This window comes from Saccopteryx bilineata, chromosome 1, assembly GCF_036850765.1.
Source record: "Saccopteryx bilineata isolate mSacBil1 chromosome 1, mSacBil1_pri_phased_curated, whole genome shotgun sequence".
Taxonomy (NCBI): Eukaryota; Metazoa; Chordata; class Mammalia; order Chiroptera; family Emballonuridae; genus Saccopteryx; species Saccopteryx bilineata.
In genome coordinates this window covers 86530725-86550173 of record NC_089490.1, presented here as the reverse complement: position 1 = coordinate 86550173, position 19449 = coordinate 86530725, and the positions used below count along the sequence as shown (strand labels likewise).

Here is a 19449-nt window from a genome sequence, read left to right as displayed (position 1 = left end):
ACCCCAAGTCACAGTCTTTTTTTTTTAAGATTTTATTTATTCATTTTAGGAGAGAGAGAGAACTGGGGAGGAGCAGGAAGCATTAACTCCCATATGTGCCTTGACCAGGCAAGTCCGGTGTTTCAAACCAGCGACCTCTAGGTGGACACTTTATCCACTGTGCCACCACAGATCAGGCTGCAATTAGTCAGTCTTAATTACAAAGGCCACAACTTATAATTTAGAGCTGGACCATCCTTTGCTTGTGACTTTTTTGGGGTTTGTTAAGGCATTGTGTAAAACTGGATTAATCAAGGTTTAGGACTAGACACAGTATCATTCACACCAAGATCTTTGAAAAAAATATTCATTATGCTTCATCTTGCCTCAGTGGAATAAGTAAACTTAAGTACCTCTTACATGATCATTTTATATATCATACACATAGGTTTTTAGAATAAATAAATGATCTACTTGGATCTTCACAAGTCCAATAAGTTAGGGCAGATAGCCTCATTTTACTCATGGGGAAGTGAAACTAACATAGGATCACAGATAGCAAGTCAGGAATTTTAATTGTATTGCCATGTAGTCCTTTTTCTGTTATACTGCTAGGTCTGACTCTGGCTTAGTAGAGTCCTTTTGGAACTTTTTATTGCGCTATTATGACTACTAACTCAATGGTTATTGAATCTTCACTTCTCTGGAATTGCTCATAGTCTAGCCAGGGTAATAAAAAATAGATAGAGCTAGTGCTCGACTTACGACCACGATTGGTTCTGACAGACCGGTCGTAACACAATTTGGTTGTAAGTTGAGTAGGCTATATGTACAGTACTGTGAAATGATGTTATAAAAATCTTTAAGTCATATTTTATTATAATTTTCTTTCATTATTGTTATATATCATAATTTTTTCTTTGTTCATTTTATGCCATTTGTATAATCTCTACACCATTTTGTTTCTTATTTTTACATTCGTCAGGTTTAAGTAAAACACTGCATTACCAAGTACAACTGGTTTAATATTTGCAAAGACAATTTTCTCTTGGTAGACATCTTGGGAGGGGTTTGATGAAAAATATCCAAGATACAAAACACAAATTGCTGTACCGAGTCTGGGATAACAGTTGAAATGGTGCACGCGGAGATGGTAGTGCTGCCAGAAGCCGGTCCACACTGTCGTACGCCCAGCTGGGCAATGCTTGCGCTGCCAGATGCGGAGCAGTCGAGGCTAGCGATTGTGGTCGTAAAGTCGAATGGTTGTAAGTTGCATAGGTCATGAGTAGATCAATATTTGTAAATGACAATGTAGTGAAGAATGATAATAGTCTTTTAAGTTTTTATTTATTGATTGATTTTAGGGAGGGACATTCTTGTATGTGCTCTGACCGGGGCTCAAACCTGCAACCTTTGCATGTCAGGATGATGCTCTAACTGAGCTACCTGGCCAGGACACAATTCAAAAAAATTTTTTTTTCTTTTCCAAGAGGAGGGGAGATAAACAGACTCCTTCATGTTCCCCGATTGGGATCCACCTGGCAACCCCTATCTGGGGTCCATGCTCTGCCCTTCTGGAACCGTGCTCACAACCAAGCTATTTTTAGCACCTGAGGCGGAGACTCCACAGAGCTATCCTCAGAGCCTGGGGCCAATGCACTCAAGCCAGTAGAGCCATGGTTGCAGGAGAAGAAGGGGTGAGAGGACGAGGAGCAAGGGTGGAAAAGCATATGGTCACTTTTCCTGTGTGCCCTGACCAGGAATCGAACATGGGATATCCACATGCCAGGCTGATGCTCTACCATTGAGCCAACCGGCCAGGAACTAAAATTAATTTTTATAGAAAGATAGGAAGGGGGAGAAAGAGAGAATCATCAATTTGTTGTTCCAGCCTGACCAGGCGGTGGTGCAGTGGATGGAGCGTCAGACAGGGATGCGGAGGACCCAGGTTCAAGACCCTGAGGTTGCCAGTTTGAGCTTGGGCTCATCTGGTTTGAGCAAAGCTCACCAGTTGGACCCAAGGTCGGTGACTCGAGCAAGGGGTTACTCGGTCTGCTAAAGGCTCACAGTCAATACACATATGAGAAAGCAATCAATGAACAACTAAGGTGTGACAACGAAAAACTGATGATTGATGCTTCTCAACTCTCTGTCCCTGTAAAAAAAAAATTTTGTTGTTCCACTCATTCGTCTACCTATTGGTTGATTCTTGTGTGTGTCCTGATGGGGGATCAAACCTGTAACCTTGGCATGTTGGGATGACACTCTAACCAACTGAACTACCCAGCCAGGGCAAAATTTTTTTCTTGTGGAGGACTTTTAAGATCTGTCTTGCCTGACCTGTGGTGGCACAGTGAATAAAGTGTCAACCTGGAACGTTGAGGTCGCCAGTTCGAAACTCTGGGCTTGCCTGGTCAAGGTACATACATGAAGCAACTACAATGAGTTAATGCTGCCAACTTCTCCCCCCTGTTTCTCTCTCTTTTTCTCCCACTCTCTTTTCTCTCTAAAAATCAATAAAATCTAAAAAAAAAAAGTATACTCTCTTGCCTGACAAGGCAGTGGCACAGTGGATAGAGCATCGGCCTGGGATGCTGAGGACCCAGGTTTGAAACCCCAAGGTCACCAGCTTGAGCGCGGGCTCACCAGTTTGAGTGCAGGGTCACTGGCTTGAAGCCCAAAATCACTTGCTTGAGCAAGGGGTCACTGGCTCAGCTGAAGCCCCCCTGTCAAGGCAATTATGAGAAAGCAATCAACAAACAACTAAAGTACCAGAAGTATGAGTTGATGCTTCTCATCTCTCTTTTCTTCCTGTCTAATCCTGTCTGTCTGTCTGTCTCTCACTAAAAAAAAAAGAATCCACTCTTGTTTTTGTTTTATTTATTCATTTTTTTTTTTTTTTTTAGAGAGGAGAGAGACAGAGAGGGAGAGAGAGGAGAGAGAGAAGGGGGGAGGAGCTGGAAGCATCAACTCCCATATGTGCCTTGACCAGGCAAGCCCAGGGTTTCGAACCGGCGACCTCAGCATTTCCAGGTCGATGCTTTATCCACTGTGCCACCACAGGTCAGGCAGAATCCACTCTTAACAACTTTTTTTTTTTTTTACAGGGACAGAGAGAGAGTCAGAGAGGGATAGATAGGGACAGACAGACAGGAACGGAGAGAGGTGAGAAGCATCAATCATCAGTTTTTGTTGCGACACCTTAGCTGTTCATTGATTGCTTTCTCATATGTGTCTTGACCACGGGCCTTCAGCTGACCGAGTAACCCCTTGCTCGAGCCAGTGACCTTGGGTCCAAGCTGGTGAGCTTTTTGCTCAAGCCAGATGAGCCCGTGCTCAAGCTGGTGACTTCAGAGTCTCGAACCTGGACCTCCACATCTCAGTCCTTTGCTCTATCCACTGCGCCATCACCTGATCAGACTTAACAACTTTTATATGTACAATACAGAATCAGTAACTGCAGTCACCATACTATCCAGTACATTGCATTCCCAGAATTTATAATTGGAAATTTGTACCTTTTGACCACCTTCATCTTTTTGAGTTTCATTATTCTATACTTCACTAGAACTGTTCTGTCAGGGTCTCTAGTGACTTCTGCGTTGCCAAATTCAGTAATTGTTATCTTAGTAGGTCATTGTATTAGTTCCCTGAGGTCAACATAATAAATTACCGCAAACATGATGGCTTAAAATGACAGAAATATATTCTCTCACAGTTCTGAAGGCCAGAAGTCAAAAATAGTGTCAGCACAGCTGCACTCCTTCCAAAGGCTCTAAGAGAGAATCCATTTTTATACCTCTTCCAGTTTCTGATGGTTGTAGTTGTTCCTTGGCTTGTGGCCTTATCACTCAAATGTGTCTCGTTGGTCACATTGCTTCCTTCTCTTCTGGCTTCTCCTCTCTCTCAAATAAGAGGTCACGTAGGTTTATTAACTGGCCTAATTTCACTATTGTTGAGTTTCAGGGAAAAGGGTGGCCTGAGGGGAGAGAGAGAGAGAGAGAAGAGGGAACAGTCAGTTGGTGAAACAGAACACGTAACATCCATTAAGTTCACCATCTTATAGGGATACTTACTCTTCATGGCTCCCCAAAACAAGTATAATAATAACATCAAAGATCATGATCACAGATCATCATAAGAAATATAATAATAATTTAAACGTTTTAAATACTGCAAGAATTACCAAAGTGAGACAGAGACACAGTGAGCAAATGCTGTTGGAAAAATGGTGCCAATAGACTTGCTTAATGCAGGATTGCCATAAACCTTCAACTTGTTAAATAAGAAAAAAATGTATCTACAAAGTAAAGCAAAGCACAATAAAACAAGGTGTGCCTGTATATTCTTTGAAGACCAGAGCACATATTCTGTATCTTTCCTAGCGTGTCTTCTTACCAAATGCTCAATAAATATTTTTCATATGTTTTTACATCTAGTTCTAAGTTTCCAAGATTTAATGAGATAGCTTATGCATATTTTCTCCTACTTGACAATCAATAGAAGTGTTCTCTTTTTAAACCTTAGGACATAAATTCACTACCTCTATGAAATACTTTCTAACTCCTCTGCTTTTTGTTTTCTTCCTTCTGTTCCTATAGCTCCTTATTCATACCTTAGTCATACTGTGTACCTCTATTATATTGTAATAGACTAAAGTTGCTAAGAGTAAAGATGAGATCATTCCTGTATTCCTAGGGCCCAACACAGGCTCTAGCTGGCACAGTTGGTGGGCCATATAAATGTCAAAGGAGATACTAATTTGAATTTTTCTAAAACATCCAAGTGCTGGAGATGGATAAATATATATATACTGCGAGGACCTTCTAGATTCCTTGTTCCATTTCATCCTCTACTTTTTCTTCAGGATGCATATCCTGTTCACGGCGAAGGTACTCCCTCCAGCCCATCCCAGAGAGGAGGATTCCAAACCGATACTTGGGCCAGCCCAGCCCCTTTACACACCCACACCTCCTCAGACCAGGTAAGGCTTTTTAACTATAATAACTGTTTGTCTCTTTAGGTGCTTTAGCTAGAGCTGTGCTCTCCAATAGGGTTTTTTGCAGCAATGGAAATGTTCTAGATCTGTGCTATTTAATACAGGAGCCACTAGTCACAGGTAGCTTTTGTTCCTAGTGCAACTAAGGAACTAAATTTTATTTTAAATGATTTAAATTTAAACTTAAATAACTACGTGTGGCTACTGACAGCACCATCTAGAGCCATAAACACTCGTAAGTCTTACAACTTAGACTTATCAGTGAAAGTTATATATTTAGGGTTTTCTTAAAGAAAAGTTTTATTACTTTCTAAGCCATAGTTTCTACAGTTGTGTTCTGACTATTGATTGCTAATGAACTACTATGTTAAAGACATTTTAGAGAACATGTTTTTCTTGAAAGTGTTAAATACTCATTTTAAAATTTTGTTTAACAAAACTATTTCTATATAGATTATGCAAGATTTACGGATCTGATTGTCACAGCTTTGAGAGGTGATAGCAATGATAAAGGTGATGCAAAAATTGATATCTATTTACTTCACTAATTTTATACTTGATAAAAGTTTACCTCCCAGCACTTTTTTCTGCTCTATGACTAATGTTGCTGCTAGAAGATGTGTCATTACTATCGCTCTAATTCATGCCTGAAGGTTTTTGTTTTATTAAAAAGGCAGTTAAGGGATGAACTATGATGAATGATTATCATCCCAAAGAGATAGATAGTGTAAAACCAAATGCTTTGTAGAGAAAGCAACCAGTTTTCAAGGGAAATGAATTGTTGCTTTTGCCAAAATCTGTATTCTCTACATAGACATATATATTAGTAATCTAAACTGCCTTTAGAAATACGTTACTCTTTCACTGTTTCCACTCAGTGAATGATACCAGTGTGTCTCTCAGTGAGGGCTTCCTTTTGCTGATACTTCATCAGACTGGAATTCCTGCTGGAAAGTCAGCTGAGACTCAGGAAATGCAGCTCACCACTGAAACACACAAGAAAGCAAAGTTTTTCAAAGCTTTAAGGTAAGCTTAATAGCAATCCAGTTGATATAAATTTAAATATTTCTCTACCCTGTCAACCTACCTGTAGCTTTGATCTTTTTTTTTAAAGTAGATTGATACTAAGATTTACCAGCTTTGAATATTACTGATTTCTTGTGATGAGATACTTTTACATGGTGAGCTGCATTTTCCAGGCCTCGAAACTAGTAATTGCATTGTCAAAATGATGGCCTTTAAACCTATACTGTTTGCAGTATATGTCGTGTACATGTTAATAATATAGAAAATGAATGTAAATAAGTATACACACATACATGTTCATACACATATATATGTTTAGATTAGCTATGGGGAAAAGGGATGCTGGTCCTAATTTTTACTTTCCTGGGCATAGGAATAGACATTAGAGAAGTGAGAAGGGAGAAAAGAAGATAAAATTTTAAAGCAGCACTGGCTAGATGTTCAGTTGGTTAGAGCATTATCTCCAAGCACAGGGGTTGCTGGTTTAATCCCGGGTCAGGGCACATACAGAAATAGATCAATGCTCCTCTCCCCTACACCCAACCCTCCCTCCCTTCCTCTCTCTAAAATCAATAAAATAAACATTAAAAGTGTTAAAGAAACTATCAAATATATAGTTTTTGGAGGGAAGAACTATATAAGTATTCAAAGTATTAATCTTTTATCTTTTTACATTGTAAAGATTTAAAAAGTATGTAAATGACAAAATGTGGAATGAAGGAAGAGTAAATTATTAAGAAAAATTAAAAGGCATATAAATTTTTTAATTTCATTTACATAGCCAATGTCAATTTTTTACTTTGAGGTATAAAATTGTGTTGTCTATTCTTGGTTTTCTCCAAAAGGTTTCATGTTCAGGTTATTTTCCCAATATTTGCCAGTACTTAAAACTTTAGAAAACTACCTCAATCCTTTTCTTTTTTTTTTTTTTTTTTTCATGCTGAACCTTTTTTTTTTTTTTTAATATTAATATTTTTTTATTAAATTTAATGCAGTGACATTGATAAATCAGGGTACATATGTTGAGAGAAAATATCTCTAGATTATTTTGACATTTGATTGTGCTGTATACCCCTCCCGCAAAGTTAAATTGTCTTCTGTCACCTTCTATCTGGTTTTCTTTGTGCCCCTCCCCTCCCCTAACCCCTCTCTCCTTCTTCACCCCCTCCCCCCTCCCCCAACCCCCCCACCCACCCCTGTTGCCATCACATTCTTGTTCATGTCTCTGAGTCTCATTTTTATGTCCCTTCTATGTATGGATTCATCTCAGTTTTTTTTCTGATTTACTTATTTCACTCCGTATAATGTTATCAAGGTCCATCCATGCTATTGTAAATGATCCGATGTCATCATTTCTTATGGCTGAGTAGTATTCCATAGTATATATGTACTAAAGTTTTTTAATCTACTCGTCCTCTGACGGACACTTGGGCTGTTTCCAGATCTTCGCTATTGTGAACAATGCTGCCACAAACATGCGGGTGCATTTCTCCTTTTCGAGCCGTTCTATGGTGTCCTTGGGGTATATTCCTAAAAGTGGGATAGCTGGGTCAAAAGGCGGTTCGATTTTTAGTTTTTTGAGGAATCTCCATACTGTTTTCCACAGTGGCTGCACCAGTCTGCATTCCCACCAGCAGTGCAGGAGGGTCCCCTTTTCTCCACATCCTCGCCAGCACTTATTCTGTGTTGTTTTGTTGATAAGCGCCATTCTGACTGGTGTAAGTTGATATCTCATTGTGGTTTTAATTTGCATTTCTCTAATGATTAGTGATGTTGAACATTTTTTCATATGCCTATTGGCCATCTGTATGTCCTCTTTGGAGAAGTGTCTATTCATCTCTTTTGCCCATTTTTGGATTGGGTTGTTTGTCTTCCTGGTGTTGAGTTTTACAAGTTCTTTATAAATTTTGGTTATTAACCCCTTATCAGACGTATTGTCAAATATGTTCTCCCATTGTATAGTTTGTCTTTTTATTCTGTTCTTGTTGTCTTTAGCTGTGTAAAAGCTTTTTAGTTTGATATAGTCCCATTTGTTTATCCTGTCTTTTATTTCACTTCCCCGTGGAGATAAATCAGCAAATATATTGCTCCGAGAGATGTCGGAGAGCTTACTGCCTATGTTTTCTTCTAAGATGCTTATGGTTTCACGGCCTACATTCAAGTCTTTTATCCATTTTGAGTTTATTTTTGTGAGTGGTGTAAGCTGGTGATCTAGTTTCATTTTTTTGCAGGTAGCTGTCCAATTTTCCCAACACCATTTGTTAAAGAGGCTGTCTTTACTCCATTGTATTTCCTTACCTCCTTTGTCAAATATCAGTTGTCCATAGAACTGTGGGTTTATTTCTGGGTTCTCTGTTCTATTCCATTGATCTATATGCCTGTTCTTATGCCAGTACCAGGCTGTTTTGAGTACAATGGCCTTGTAGTATAACTTGATATCAGGAAGTGTGATACCTCCCACTTTATTCTTCTTTTTTAAGATTGCTGAGGCTATTCGTGTCCTTTTTTGGTTCCATATAAATTTTTGGAATATGTGTTCTATATCTTTGAAGTATGTCATTGGTATTTTAATTGGTATTGCATTGAATTTATAAATTGCTTTGGGTAATGTAGACATTTTAATGATGTTTATTCTTCCTAACCATGAGCACGGTATATGCTTCCACTTGTTAGTATCTTCCTTGATTTCTTTTATCAATGTTTTGTAATTTTCCAAGTACAAGTCTTTAGTCTCCTTGGTTAAGTTTACTCCTAGGTACTTTATTTTTTTGGTTGTAATTGTGAAGGGGATTGTTTCCTTAATTTCTCTTTCTGACTGTTCATTGTTGGTGTATAAAAATGCTTCTGATTTCTGAGTATTGATTTTATATCCTGCCACTTTGCTGAATTTATTTATCAGGTCCAGTAGTTTTTTGACTGAGACTTTAGGGTTTTCTATATACAATATCATATCATTTGCAAATAATGATAGTTTTACTTCTTCTTTTCCAACTTGAATGCCTTTTATTTCTTCTTCTTGTCTGATTGCTGTGGCTAGGACTTCCAGGACTATGTTAAATAAGAGTGGTGAAAGGGGGCACCCCTGCCTTGTTCCTGATCTTAAGGGTATTGCTTTTAATTTTTGCCCATTGAGTATGATGTTGGCTGTGGGTTTCTCATAGATGGCTTTTATCATGTTGAGGTATGTTCCCTGTATTCCCACTTTGCTGAGAGTTTTGATCATGAATGGGTGCTGGATTTTATCAAATGCTTTTTCTGCATCTATTGAAATTATCATATGGTTTTTCTCCTTCTTTTTGTTTATGTAATGAATCACATTGATTGATTTACGAATATTGTACCAGCCTTGCCTCCCCATAATAAATCCCACTTGATCATGGTGTATGATTTTTTCCATATATTGTTGGATCCGGTTTGCTAATATTTTGTTGAGGATTTTAGCATCTATATTCATCAGAGATATTGGCCTATAATTTTCTTTCTTTGTGTGGTCTTTGCCTGGTTTTGGAATCAGAATTATGCTCGCCTCATAAAAGGAGTTTGGAAGTCTTCCTTCCTCTTGAATTTTTTGAAATAGTTTGAGAAGGATAGGAGTTAGTTCTTCTTTGAATATTTGGTAGAATTCCGTTGTGAAGCCATCGGGCCCCGGACTTTTCTTTGTTGGGAGTTTTTTGATAACTGTTTCGATCTCCTTTGGTGTAATTGGTCTGTTTAAGTTTTCTGATTCTTCCAGATTGATTTTTGGACCTCAATCCTTTTCTTAATTATTATACAATTTCTGTATATATTATAGGAAAATTAGAGGCTACGATAAGCATACATTTTTAAAATATTACTCAGAATCCCACCACTCAGTGAAAACCACTATTGAGATTTTTGTATGTATATATTTCTAGACTTATTTTTTATATAAAAAATTTATGTCTATGTGTACAGTCTGTATACTGATCAATTATTTTCTTAAAATAAATTTTTAAAAGTGAAATCACTATGTCATTTCCTTCAGAATTTTTGGGAGCTGATTTCTCTTCGTCATACCTACCCAAGTTTCCTGCAGCAACAATAACTTGGAAAATATTCAGTAGAATAAACATGGGAGATGACGAAATTCTGTTCTGGCCATACTACTACTGCTATAGATGGAAATAAAGAGTCAGGCCTGACCAGGAGGTGATGCAGTGGATAGATTGTGGGCCTGGGATGCTGAGGACTCAGGTTCAAAACCCCAAGATCACCAACTTGAGCTTGGGCTCATCGGGCTTTTTAGTGTGGATTCACTGGCTTGAGTATGGGATCATAAACATGACCCCATAGTTGCTGGCTTGGCCCCAAAGGTTGCTGGCTTGAGGAAGGGGTCGCTGGCTTGGCTGAAGCCCCCTGGTCAAGGCACATATGAGAAAGCAATCAGTGATTAACTAAGGTGCCACAACTATGAGTTTATACTTCTCATCTCTCTCCCTTCCTGTGTGTCTGTCCCTCACTCCTTCTAAAATTTAAAAAAACAAAAAAAGTAGCCTTTGCTTTTATAAAAACTTTTTTTTTAATTTTTATTTATTTATTTTTTTGTGGCAGACACAGAGAGACTCAGAGAGAGGGACAGATAGGGACAGACAGACAGGAAGGGAGAGAGATGAGAAACATCAATTCTTTGTTGCAGCTCCTTAGTTGTTCATTGATTGATTTCTCACATGTGCCTTGACCGGGAGGCTACAGCAGACCGAGTGACCCCTTGCTCAAGCCAGCGACCTTGGGCTCAAGCTGGTGAGCCCTGCTCAAACCAGATGAGCCTGTGCTCAAGCTGGCGACCTCGGGGTCTTGAACTTGGGTCCTCCACATCCCAGTTCGATGCTCTATCCACTGCGCCACCGCCTGGTCAGGCATAGCCTTTGCTTTTATAAAAGAGTATATACTATTGTGGTGGTGGTATAATGGATTGAGCGTCAGCCTGAGATGCTGAGGACTCTGGTTCAAAACCCCAAGGTCACTGGCTAGAGTGAGGGCTCGTCGTCCTGAGCACAGGCTTGCCTGCTTGAGCACAGGATCATCAACATGATCCAAAGGTCACTGGCTTGAAGCTCCAGGTCACTAACTTGAACAAGGGGCACTGGCTTAGCTTGAGCTCTGCCTCCTCCCTTGATCAAGGCATATATGAGAAGCAATGAGTAAACAACTAAACTGAAGCAACTACAAGTTGATGTGGCTCATCTCTCTTTTCTTCTCTTTCTCTCTCAAAAAAGAGTATATACTGCTTGGGTAAATTGGGAACAATCCAATGCTGGGTAATTATGACAGACTTAACATAAATCATTATCAGGGATGAATAAAGCTGTTTTCTGGCTCTAGTACAAGGTTTGGTATTCTGCTTAAGAGCCCTAGGGGACTCTTAGCCAGCTCAATCCCCAAAGAAAGAAATATGATGTGCGCTCTTCCATGCCCAGCTCTGTTGTTTTGCCTGATTCAAACTGGCCTATAAGGCTGTCTCTTACTTATATCTTTTATTTCTTACCAACATCATCAGTAAAAATGTAACGTTTTTCTATTATAGATAAATAAAAATTAACATTTTCTTATAGGAATGAAAATGACACAATTTGCTTGAGAGGTAATCTATACATAGGTAAAATAAAACTATTTCCAGTCATTAAACAACTGAGTTATATGTGCTGAACATGTGTACTAAGGAAATTTAAAGGTCTTTGATCCAGCAATTTCTTTCCTGGGACTATCCCATTGAAATAAAAGCACCATGCCTGACCTATGGTGGCGCAGTGGATAAGGTGTCGACTTGGAATGCTGAGGTCACCAGTTCAAAACCCTGGACTTGCCTGGTCAAGGCACATATGGGAGTTGATGATTCCTGCTTCTGCCCCGGCTTTTCTCTCTTTCTTTCCTCTAAAATAAATAAATAAAATATTTTTTAGAAAAATGAAAGTACCAGTATATAGAGAATGAAAGTACCAGGATATAAGGATATAAGCACAAAGATATTTATTATAACACCAAAGAGCTGCAAACAATATGAATGCCCAACAGTATGGAAATGTTCAATAAGTTATGATACATCACCTCAAGAAATAAAGACAAGCAGAATGAATCAAAGCTATGCCATATGACTTTGTGGGAGGGATTTTCATGAAGTATTGTGTTAAACAAATGACTGAAAGGAGTGTATATCCTCTTTTTTTTAAAACAATAATAAAAGAAATCCCTAAATGCAGGTGTATGGTATATGTGTGTATGACTTTATGAGTGTTAAGAAAATAGGAAAGGGCCTGACCTGTGGTGGCACAGTGGATCAAGTGTCGACCTGGAACGCTGAGGTTGCTGGTTCAAAACTCTGGGCTTGCCCGGTCAAGGCACGTGTGGGAGTTGAGGCTTCTTGCTTCTCTCCCCCTTCTCTCTCTCCCTCTCTCTCTGCTCTAAAATGAAGGTAAGAAGGCAGAGAGGTAGGGAAGGGGGGAGGGAGGGAGGAGGGAAAAGAGCTTGACCAGGCAGTGGCGCAGTGGATAGAGCATCAGACTGGGATGCAGAGGACCCAGGTTCGAGACCCCGAGGTTGCCAGCTTGAGGGATGCAGAGGAGCCAAGGTCACTGGCTTGAGCAAGGGGTTACTCGGTCGGCTATAGCCCCTGGTCAAGGCACATATGAGAAAGCAATTAATGAACAACTAATGTGTCACAACGAAAAACTGATGATTAATGCTTCTCATCTCTCTCCATTCCTGTCTGTTGTCCCTATCTATCCCTCTCTCTGACTCTTTCTCTGTCTCTGTTAAAAAAAAAAAAAAGAAAAAAGAAAAGAAAGAAAGTGTAACAACACTAAAGAAAAATAGGAAAGGATGCATACAAGATGACCAACGTGGGTATGGTACTAATGTAGAATGAGGAAAGGGAGTAGAGTCAACAAAGAAAAGGGGGGAAATGTTTATTAAAAAGGTTTGGTATAGTGTCATATTTATCTACAACTTGAGGTGTGTTTGTATAAGGACATGAAATAATTTTTTTAAAATTTCAAAGGGACAAATTAATGTGATTTGAGCTAATTGGGGAAGCATTTTCAATGAATAGAATCTAAAAACAAATATATATTGAGTCTCAGATCTTGGAGTAGAATTGTTATGGGGGGGATAAGACATTTCAGAAAGGACACATTATAAGCAAGGTAATAGGGAAAGAACAGGTTGGATTTATTTAAGACATGAGAAGGAGCCTAACCTGTGGTGGTGCAGTGCATAAAGTGTTGACCTAGAACGCTGAGGTCATAGGTTCAAAATCTTGGGCTTGCCTGACCAGGCAGTGGCGCAGTGGATAGAGTGTCGAACTGGGATGCAGAGGACCCAAGTTCAAGACCCCAAGGTTGCCAGCTTGGGCGTGGGCTCATCTTACTTAAGCAAAAAGCTCACCAGCTTGGACCCAAGGTCGCTGGCTTGAGCAAGGGGTTACTCGGTCTGCTGAAGGCCCATGGTCAAAGCACATATGAGAAAGCAATCAGCCTGACCAGGCGGTGGCACAGTGGATAGAGCGTTGGACTGGGATGTGGAGGACCCAGGTTCGAGACCCCGAGGTCACCAGCTTGAACGTGGGCTCATCTGATTTGAGCAAAAGCTAACCAGCTTGGGCCCAAAGTTGCTGGCTCAAGCAAGGGGTCACTGTCTGCTGAAGGCCCACGGTCAAGGCACATATGAGAAAGCAATCAATGAACTAAGGTGTCAAAATGAAAAACTGATGATTGATGCTTCTCATCTCTCTCTGTTCCTGTCTGTCCCTATCTATCCCTCTGTCTGACTCTCTATCTCTGTCTCCATATTTAAAAAAAAGAAAAAGAAAAAAAAAGAAGGCAATCAATGAACAACTAAGGAGTTGCAACGAAAAACTGATGATTGATGCTTCTCATCTCTCTCCGTTCTTGTCTGTCTGTCCCTATCTATCCCTCTCTCTGACTCTCTGTCTCTGTAAAAAAATAAAAATAAAGGCCCTGGCCGGTTGGCTCAGCGGTAGAGCGTCGGCCTAGCGTGCGGAGGACCCGGGTTCGATTCCCGGCCAGGGCACATAGGAGAAGCGCCCGTTTGCTTCTCCACCCCTCCGCCGCGCTCTCCTCTCTGTCTCTCTCTTCCCCTCCCGCAGCCAAGGCTCCATTGGAGCAAAGATGGCCCGGGCGCTGGGGATGGCTCTGTGGCCTCTGCCTCAGGCGCTAGAGTGGCTCTGGTCGCAATATGGCGACGCCCAGGATGGGCAGAGCATCGCCCCCTGGTGGGCAGAGCACCGCCCCTGGTGGGCGTGCCGGGTGGATCCCGGTGGGGCGCATGCGGGAGTCTGTCTGACTGTCTCTCCCTGTTTCCAGCTTCAGAAAAATGAAAAAAAAAATAAAAATAAAAAAATAAAAATAAAAATAAAATAAAATAAAAACAATAAAAAACTTTGGGCTTGCCTGGTCAAGGCACATGAGAGTTGATGCTTCCTGTTCCTCCCTTCTCTCTCTCTCTCTCTTTCTCTCTCTCTCCTCTAAAAACATGAATAAATAAGATCTAAAAAAAAATATGAGAAGAATATAATTTCAGAATAATTGGGGAAATGATCAGAAAAAAATTGGGCCAAGTCACCAAAGATCGCATATTCTGATTTTATTTCTATGAAATCTCTACAGTGGACAAGTCCATAGAGACAAACTCGATTAGTGGTTACCAATGGCTGGGGGAGGTGGGGAGGGAAGTGGGGAAGAAATAGCATGGGGTTTCTTTTGGCAGTGATGACATACTCAAAAACTGATTGTAGTGGTGGTTATACAGTTCCGTGACTATACCATTTAATTGTACATTTTAAGTGGGTGAATCGTGTGGTATTTAAATTATGTCTCAATAAAGCTGTTAAAAAAAATGGCCAGATAAATTGGAGTCACCTGGTAGGGTACATGAACATCCAGGCTTAAGAGTTGGAACTTGATATAATAGACTACAAAGAGTTATGATAGGTTTATGAGTATGGAGTGGACTTTCTTTTTTTATCCTCATTTTTCTCTTTATTGAGATTTTAATTATAAAAGTATATACTCATTAAAACAAAATTCAAATAACGTAAAAAAGCATGTCAAATAGAAATTTTCAGTCTTAGGTCACTCCTCATAGATCACCAGTATAAAAGTTGTGATTCTCTTCTATATTTTTCTTTTTTTTTTTTTAAACATAATGGGATATATCATCCACCTTGTTCTGAAACCTTTTCATATAGCAGTGTTTCATGGTTATCTTTCCATACTTGCATATGGATATTGGATACCACAGGGAATAATAATACCACCACAGGGAATAAAAACCCATATTATAGAGTCATTGTAAAGATTCATGAGGGGGAAAAAGATTAAATGAGTTGAAACATGTAAATAATGAGACTAGTCCCAGACACAGTAGCATTTGATGAGCATTAGATGTTATTTTACTATTATCATGGCCAAATGTAGGTTGAGAGAGACATCTTTTTTTTTTTAATTTTTTATTTATTTATTTTTTACAGAGACAGAGTCAGAGAGAGGGATAGACAGGGACAGACAGATGGGAACAGAGAGATGAGAAGCATCAATCATTAGTTTTTCATTGCGCGTTGCAACACCTTAGTTGTTCATTGATTGCTTTCTCATATGTGCCTTGACCGCAGGCCTTCAGCAGACCGAGTAACCCCTTGCTGGAGCCAGCGACCTTGGGTCCAAGCTGGTGGGCTTTTTGCTCAAACCAGATGAGCCCGCGCTCAAGCTGGCGACCTCAGGGTCTCGAACCTAGATCCTCTGCATCCCAGTCTGATGCTCTATCCACTGCGCCACCTCCTGGTCAGGCGGGAGAGACATCTTTTGTGATTGTTTTAGCAGTTCTTTCAGTTTGGAACATAGAGTGAAAGCAGTTGTCATTTCCATTTCAGAAGGGAAGCATTCATTCAGTCATCACTGGGCTAGCAGCCAGGTGAGATACTGATAGTACTAATATTAGGAACTAACACATAACACTTCATAACAGAGGTTGTTAATGTAGGTTTTGGGGTTGAATATAAGGGAATCTGAGCCTCTTGAAATTGTATATCAAAAGTTTGTGTGTGCCTACGCTGTTCAGTAAACAGAATGAATCCACAACTTTTCAACGATTCTCCAGGGAGTCTTTAATCATAAAGAACCACATGCTCTAGCAGATTTGATTCTCATGACAAACACAAGAGGTAGAGAATGTTGCAGGGTTTTGAGGATACAAAGGTAGCCCTGACCTTCAGGGAGGTTATGTATATCCAGCTCACTGTTAGTATAGTTAGAGAAGGAAAAGTCCTGTTAGAGAGCTACTATTATGCCTTGAGAATTCAGAAGGAGAAGTTTATTTTTAGCTCTTGAATCAGGGAAAGCTTTTTGACCTTAAATCTATGTTAACAACAGTAGATCATTTAACAAATGTATATCAAATGTCCACTGTATTTCAGTTATTCGAGCCCTTGGAAATATAACATTGAACAAACAGACAAAAATCTTATGTCCTCATGAAGCTTATATTCTTTTGAGTAAGTCGGTCACAATGTGACGCTTCTCTTCACCTAATATATTGAAACTTCAGGACATTTTATCTATTTTTATTTTTTAATTGGTTTTGAGCGAGAGTGAATGAGAGAGGGAGGGAGGAGAGAGGATGAAAAGCATCAAGTCATAGTTGCTTCACTTTAGTTGTTCATTGATTGCTTCTTATACTTGCCTTGACCTGGGATCTCAAGCCAGCTACCTTGGGATCATGTTGATGTTCCTGCGCTCAAGTCAGTGACCTCGGGGTTTTGAACTTGGGACCTCAGCATCCTAGGTCAACACTTTATCCACTGCACCATCACCAGTTAGATCTGCAGCTTTATTGTTTTGGGATGATGCTCTAATGTGAGCTAACTGGCCAGGGCAGGACCACTTTGATTATTTTTTTTATTTTTTTATTTTATTTTTTTTTGTATTTCTCTGAAGTTGGAAAGGGGGAGGCAATCAGACAGACTCCCGCATGCGCCTGACCGGGATCCACCCGGCATGCCCACCAGGGGGTGCTGCTCTGCCCATCTGGGGCGGCGCTCTGCCGCAATCAGAGCCATTCTAGCGCCTGAGGCAGAGGCCACAGAGCCATCCTCAGCACCCGGGCCAACTTTGCTCCAATGGAGCCTCGGCTGCCGGAGGGGAAGAGAGAGACAGAGAGGAAGGATTGGGAGAGGCGTGGAGAAGCAGATGGGCGCCTCTCCTGTGTGCCCAGGCTGGGAATTGAACCCGGGACTCCCCCACGCCAGGCCGACGCTCTACCACTGAGCCAACTGGCCAGGGCCAGGACCACTTTGATTAAATGTTTCACATTATATATTTAAACTTCAGGGCAACTTTGCTTATATGCTTAATAATGCCTGCCACATAGGAATGCTCAATAAACATTTGATTAAATGAGTAAGAGAATGAATCAAAAAGCTGGAAGAGATCTAAAGGTCTGATCTCAGTTTTCAGGCAGAACCATGTTTAACATTTTTTTCAAATATTTACAAGGAATACAAATTTTAAGCCTAGGTTATCTCCGTAATTCTTCACGTGCTATGAAGAGATTTGACATAAATTGAAGAAATGAATTTGGGTGTCTCCATCTAGTATTAAGTTACTTTAAGTACTTTGAGCACTACAGAAATGCAAAATATTATTGTTGTTTGTCATTTCTAGGGGAGGTGACTCCAGGATTATCCCAGATGGAATATGCACTTCGCAGACACAAATTGATGTCTCTGATCCACAAGGAAGCACAAGGGCAGAGTGAGACAGACCATACAGTGGTGCTGCTGTCCAACCCTACCTACTATATGAGCAATGATATTCCCTATACTTTCCACCAAGACAACAATTTCCTATACCTGTGTGGATTCCAAGAGCCCGATAGCATTCTGGTCCTTCAAAGCCTCCCTGGCAAGCAGTTACCAGCACACAAGGCCATGCTTTTTGTGCCTCGGAGAGACCCCAATCGAGAACTTTGGGATGGCCCACGATCTGGCACTGATGGAGCAATAGCTCTAACTGGCGTGGACGAAGCCTATACGCTGGAAGAATTTCAACATCTAATACCAAAACTGAAAGGTAACAAATGGGAGCAGAAGTAAAATCATAGGCCAGATTGGGAGTAAGACCTTCCTTACCTATTTAGACAAAGTTCTTTATGTCCTAAAATGATTATCCTAGCAGTGTTTCCCATGAACACCAAGAAAGGAACATAAACCTTTTCCACAAGACTGAGCTGCTTTAGAGACTTCATTTGTTCATTTGCTAAATATTATTTATTCATATAGACTATTAACTGTTCTAGTTTGAAATCCCAAAGAGAGACTTTCTTTCTAAAGTTGAGGATGGGCATAAGCCACTCTTCAAAATTACTGGCCAGTCTATTGATCTTTGACACCCCCCCTCCTTTTTTTTTTTTTTTTTTTTACAGAGATAGAGTCAGAGAGAGGGATAGATAGGGACAGACAGGCAGGAACGGAGAGAGATGAGAAGCATCAATCATCAGTTTTTCGTTGCAGCACCTTAGTTGTTCATTGATTGCTTTCTCATATGTGCCTTGATCGCAGGCCTTCAGCAGACCAAGTAACCCCTTGCTCAAGCCATTGACCTTGGGTCCAAGCTAGTGAGCTTTGCTCAAACCAGATGAGCCTGCGCTCAAACTGTCAACCTCAGGGTCTCGAACCTGGGACCTCTGCATCCCAGTCCGACGCTCTATCCACTGTGCCTCCACCTGGTCAGGCACCTTTGACCCCTTCTTACTGCTTTTTCCAGCTCTTCAAAAGGAGGCAGTATTGGCCCTGGCTGGTTGGCTCAGTGGTAGAGTGTCGGCCTGGCGTGCAGGAGTCCTGGGTTCAATTCCAGCCAGGGCACACACGAGAAGCGCCCATCTGCTTCTCCACCCCTCCCCCTCTCCTTCCTCTCTGTCTCTCTCTTCCCCTCCCACAGCCAAGGCTCCATTGGAGCAAAGTTGGCCCGGGCGCTGAGGATGGCTCTGCAGCCTCTGCCTCAGGCACTAGAATGGCTCTGGTTGCAACAGAGCAACGCCCCCGGTGGTCATGCCGGGTGGATCCCGGTCGGGCGCATGCGGGAGTCTGTCTGACTGCCTCCCCTTTTCCAACTTCAGAAAAATACAAAAAAACAAAAACAAAAAGGAGGCAGTATTGTCAAAAAGTGATCCATGCATCACCAGCATCAGAACCACCTGGTGATGCATATTATAATTACAAATGTATCATAGATAGTGGAAATGTACAATGTTAGGCTCCCACTCCATACCAACTAAATCAGAATCTGCATTTTAACAAGATTCTTAGGTGATTGATATACACAGTTTGTAACTCTACAAATAGTCACTTTGTCTGCATTAATTCTGGTGAAATTATCACTTAGAATGTTTTGGGTTTCCTTTTCTGGAACTTTGCA

General features: G+C 40.6%; 1 protein-coding gene across 7 annotated transcripts in view; it reads left to right on the top strand.

Moving 5' to 3' along the window:
• Positions 1-19449, top strand: part of XPNPEP3 (X-prolyl aminopeptidase 3) — a 46448-nt gene that overhangs the window by 2191 nt on the left and 24808 nt on the right. For 3 of the 7 annotated variants that reach the window (XM_066257165.1, XM_066257170.1, XM_066257195.1), the window contains 3 exons: positions 4847-4963; positions 5432-5491; positions 17698-18105. In XM_066257165.1, coding sequence (XP_066113262.1) covers positions 4847-4963; positions 5432-5491; positions 17698-18105 — 585 coding nt within the window. Of the gene's footprint in view, positions 1-4846; positions 4964-5431; positions 5492-5870; positions 6005-17697; positions 18106-19449 lie in introns of those variants that run through there. The other 4 variants (XM_066257205.1, XM_066257179.1, XM_066257188.1 and 1 more) reach the window with 2 other exon arrangements.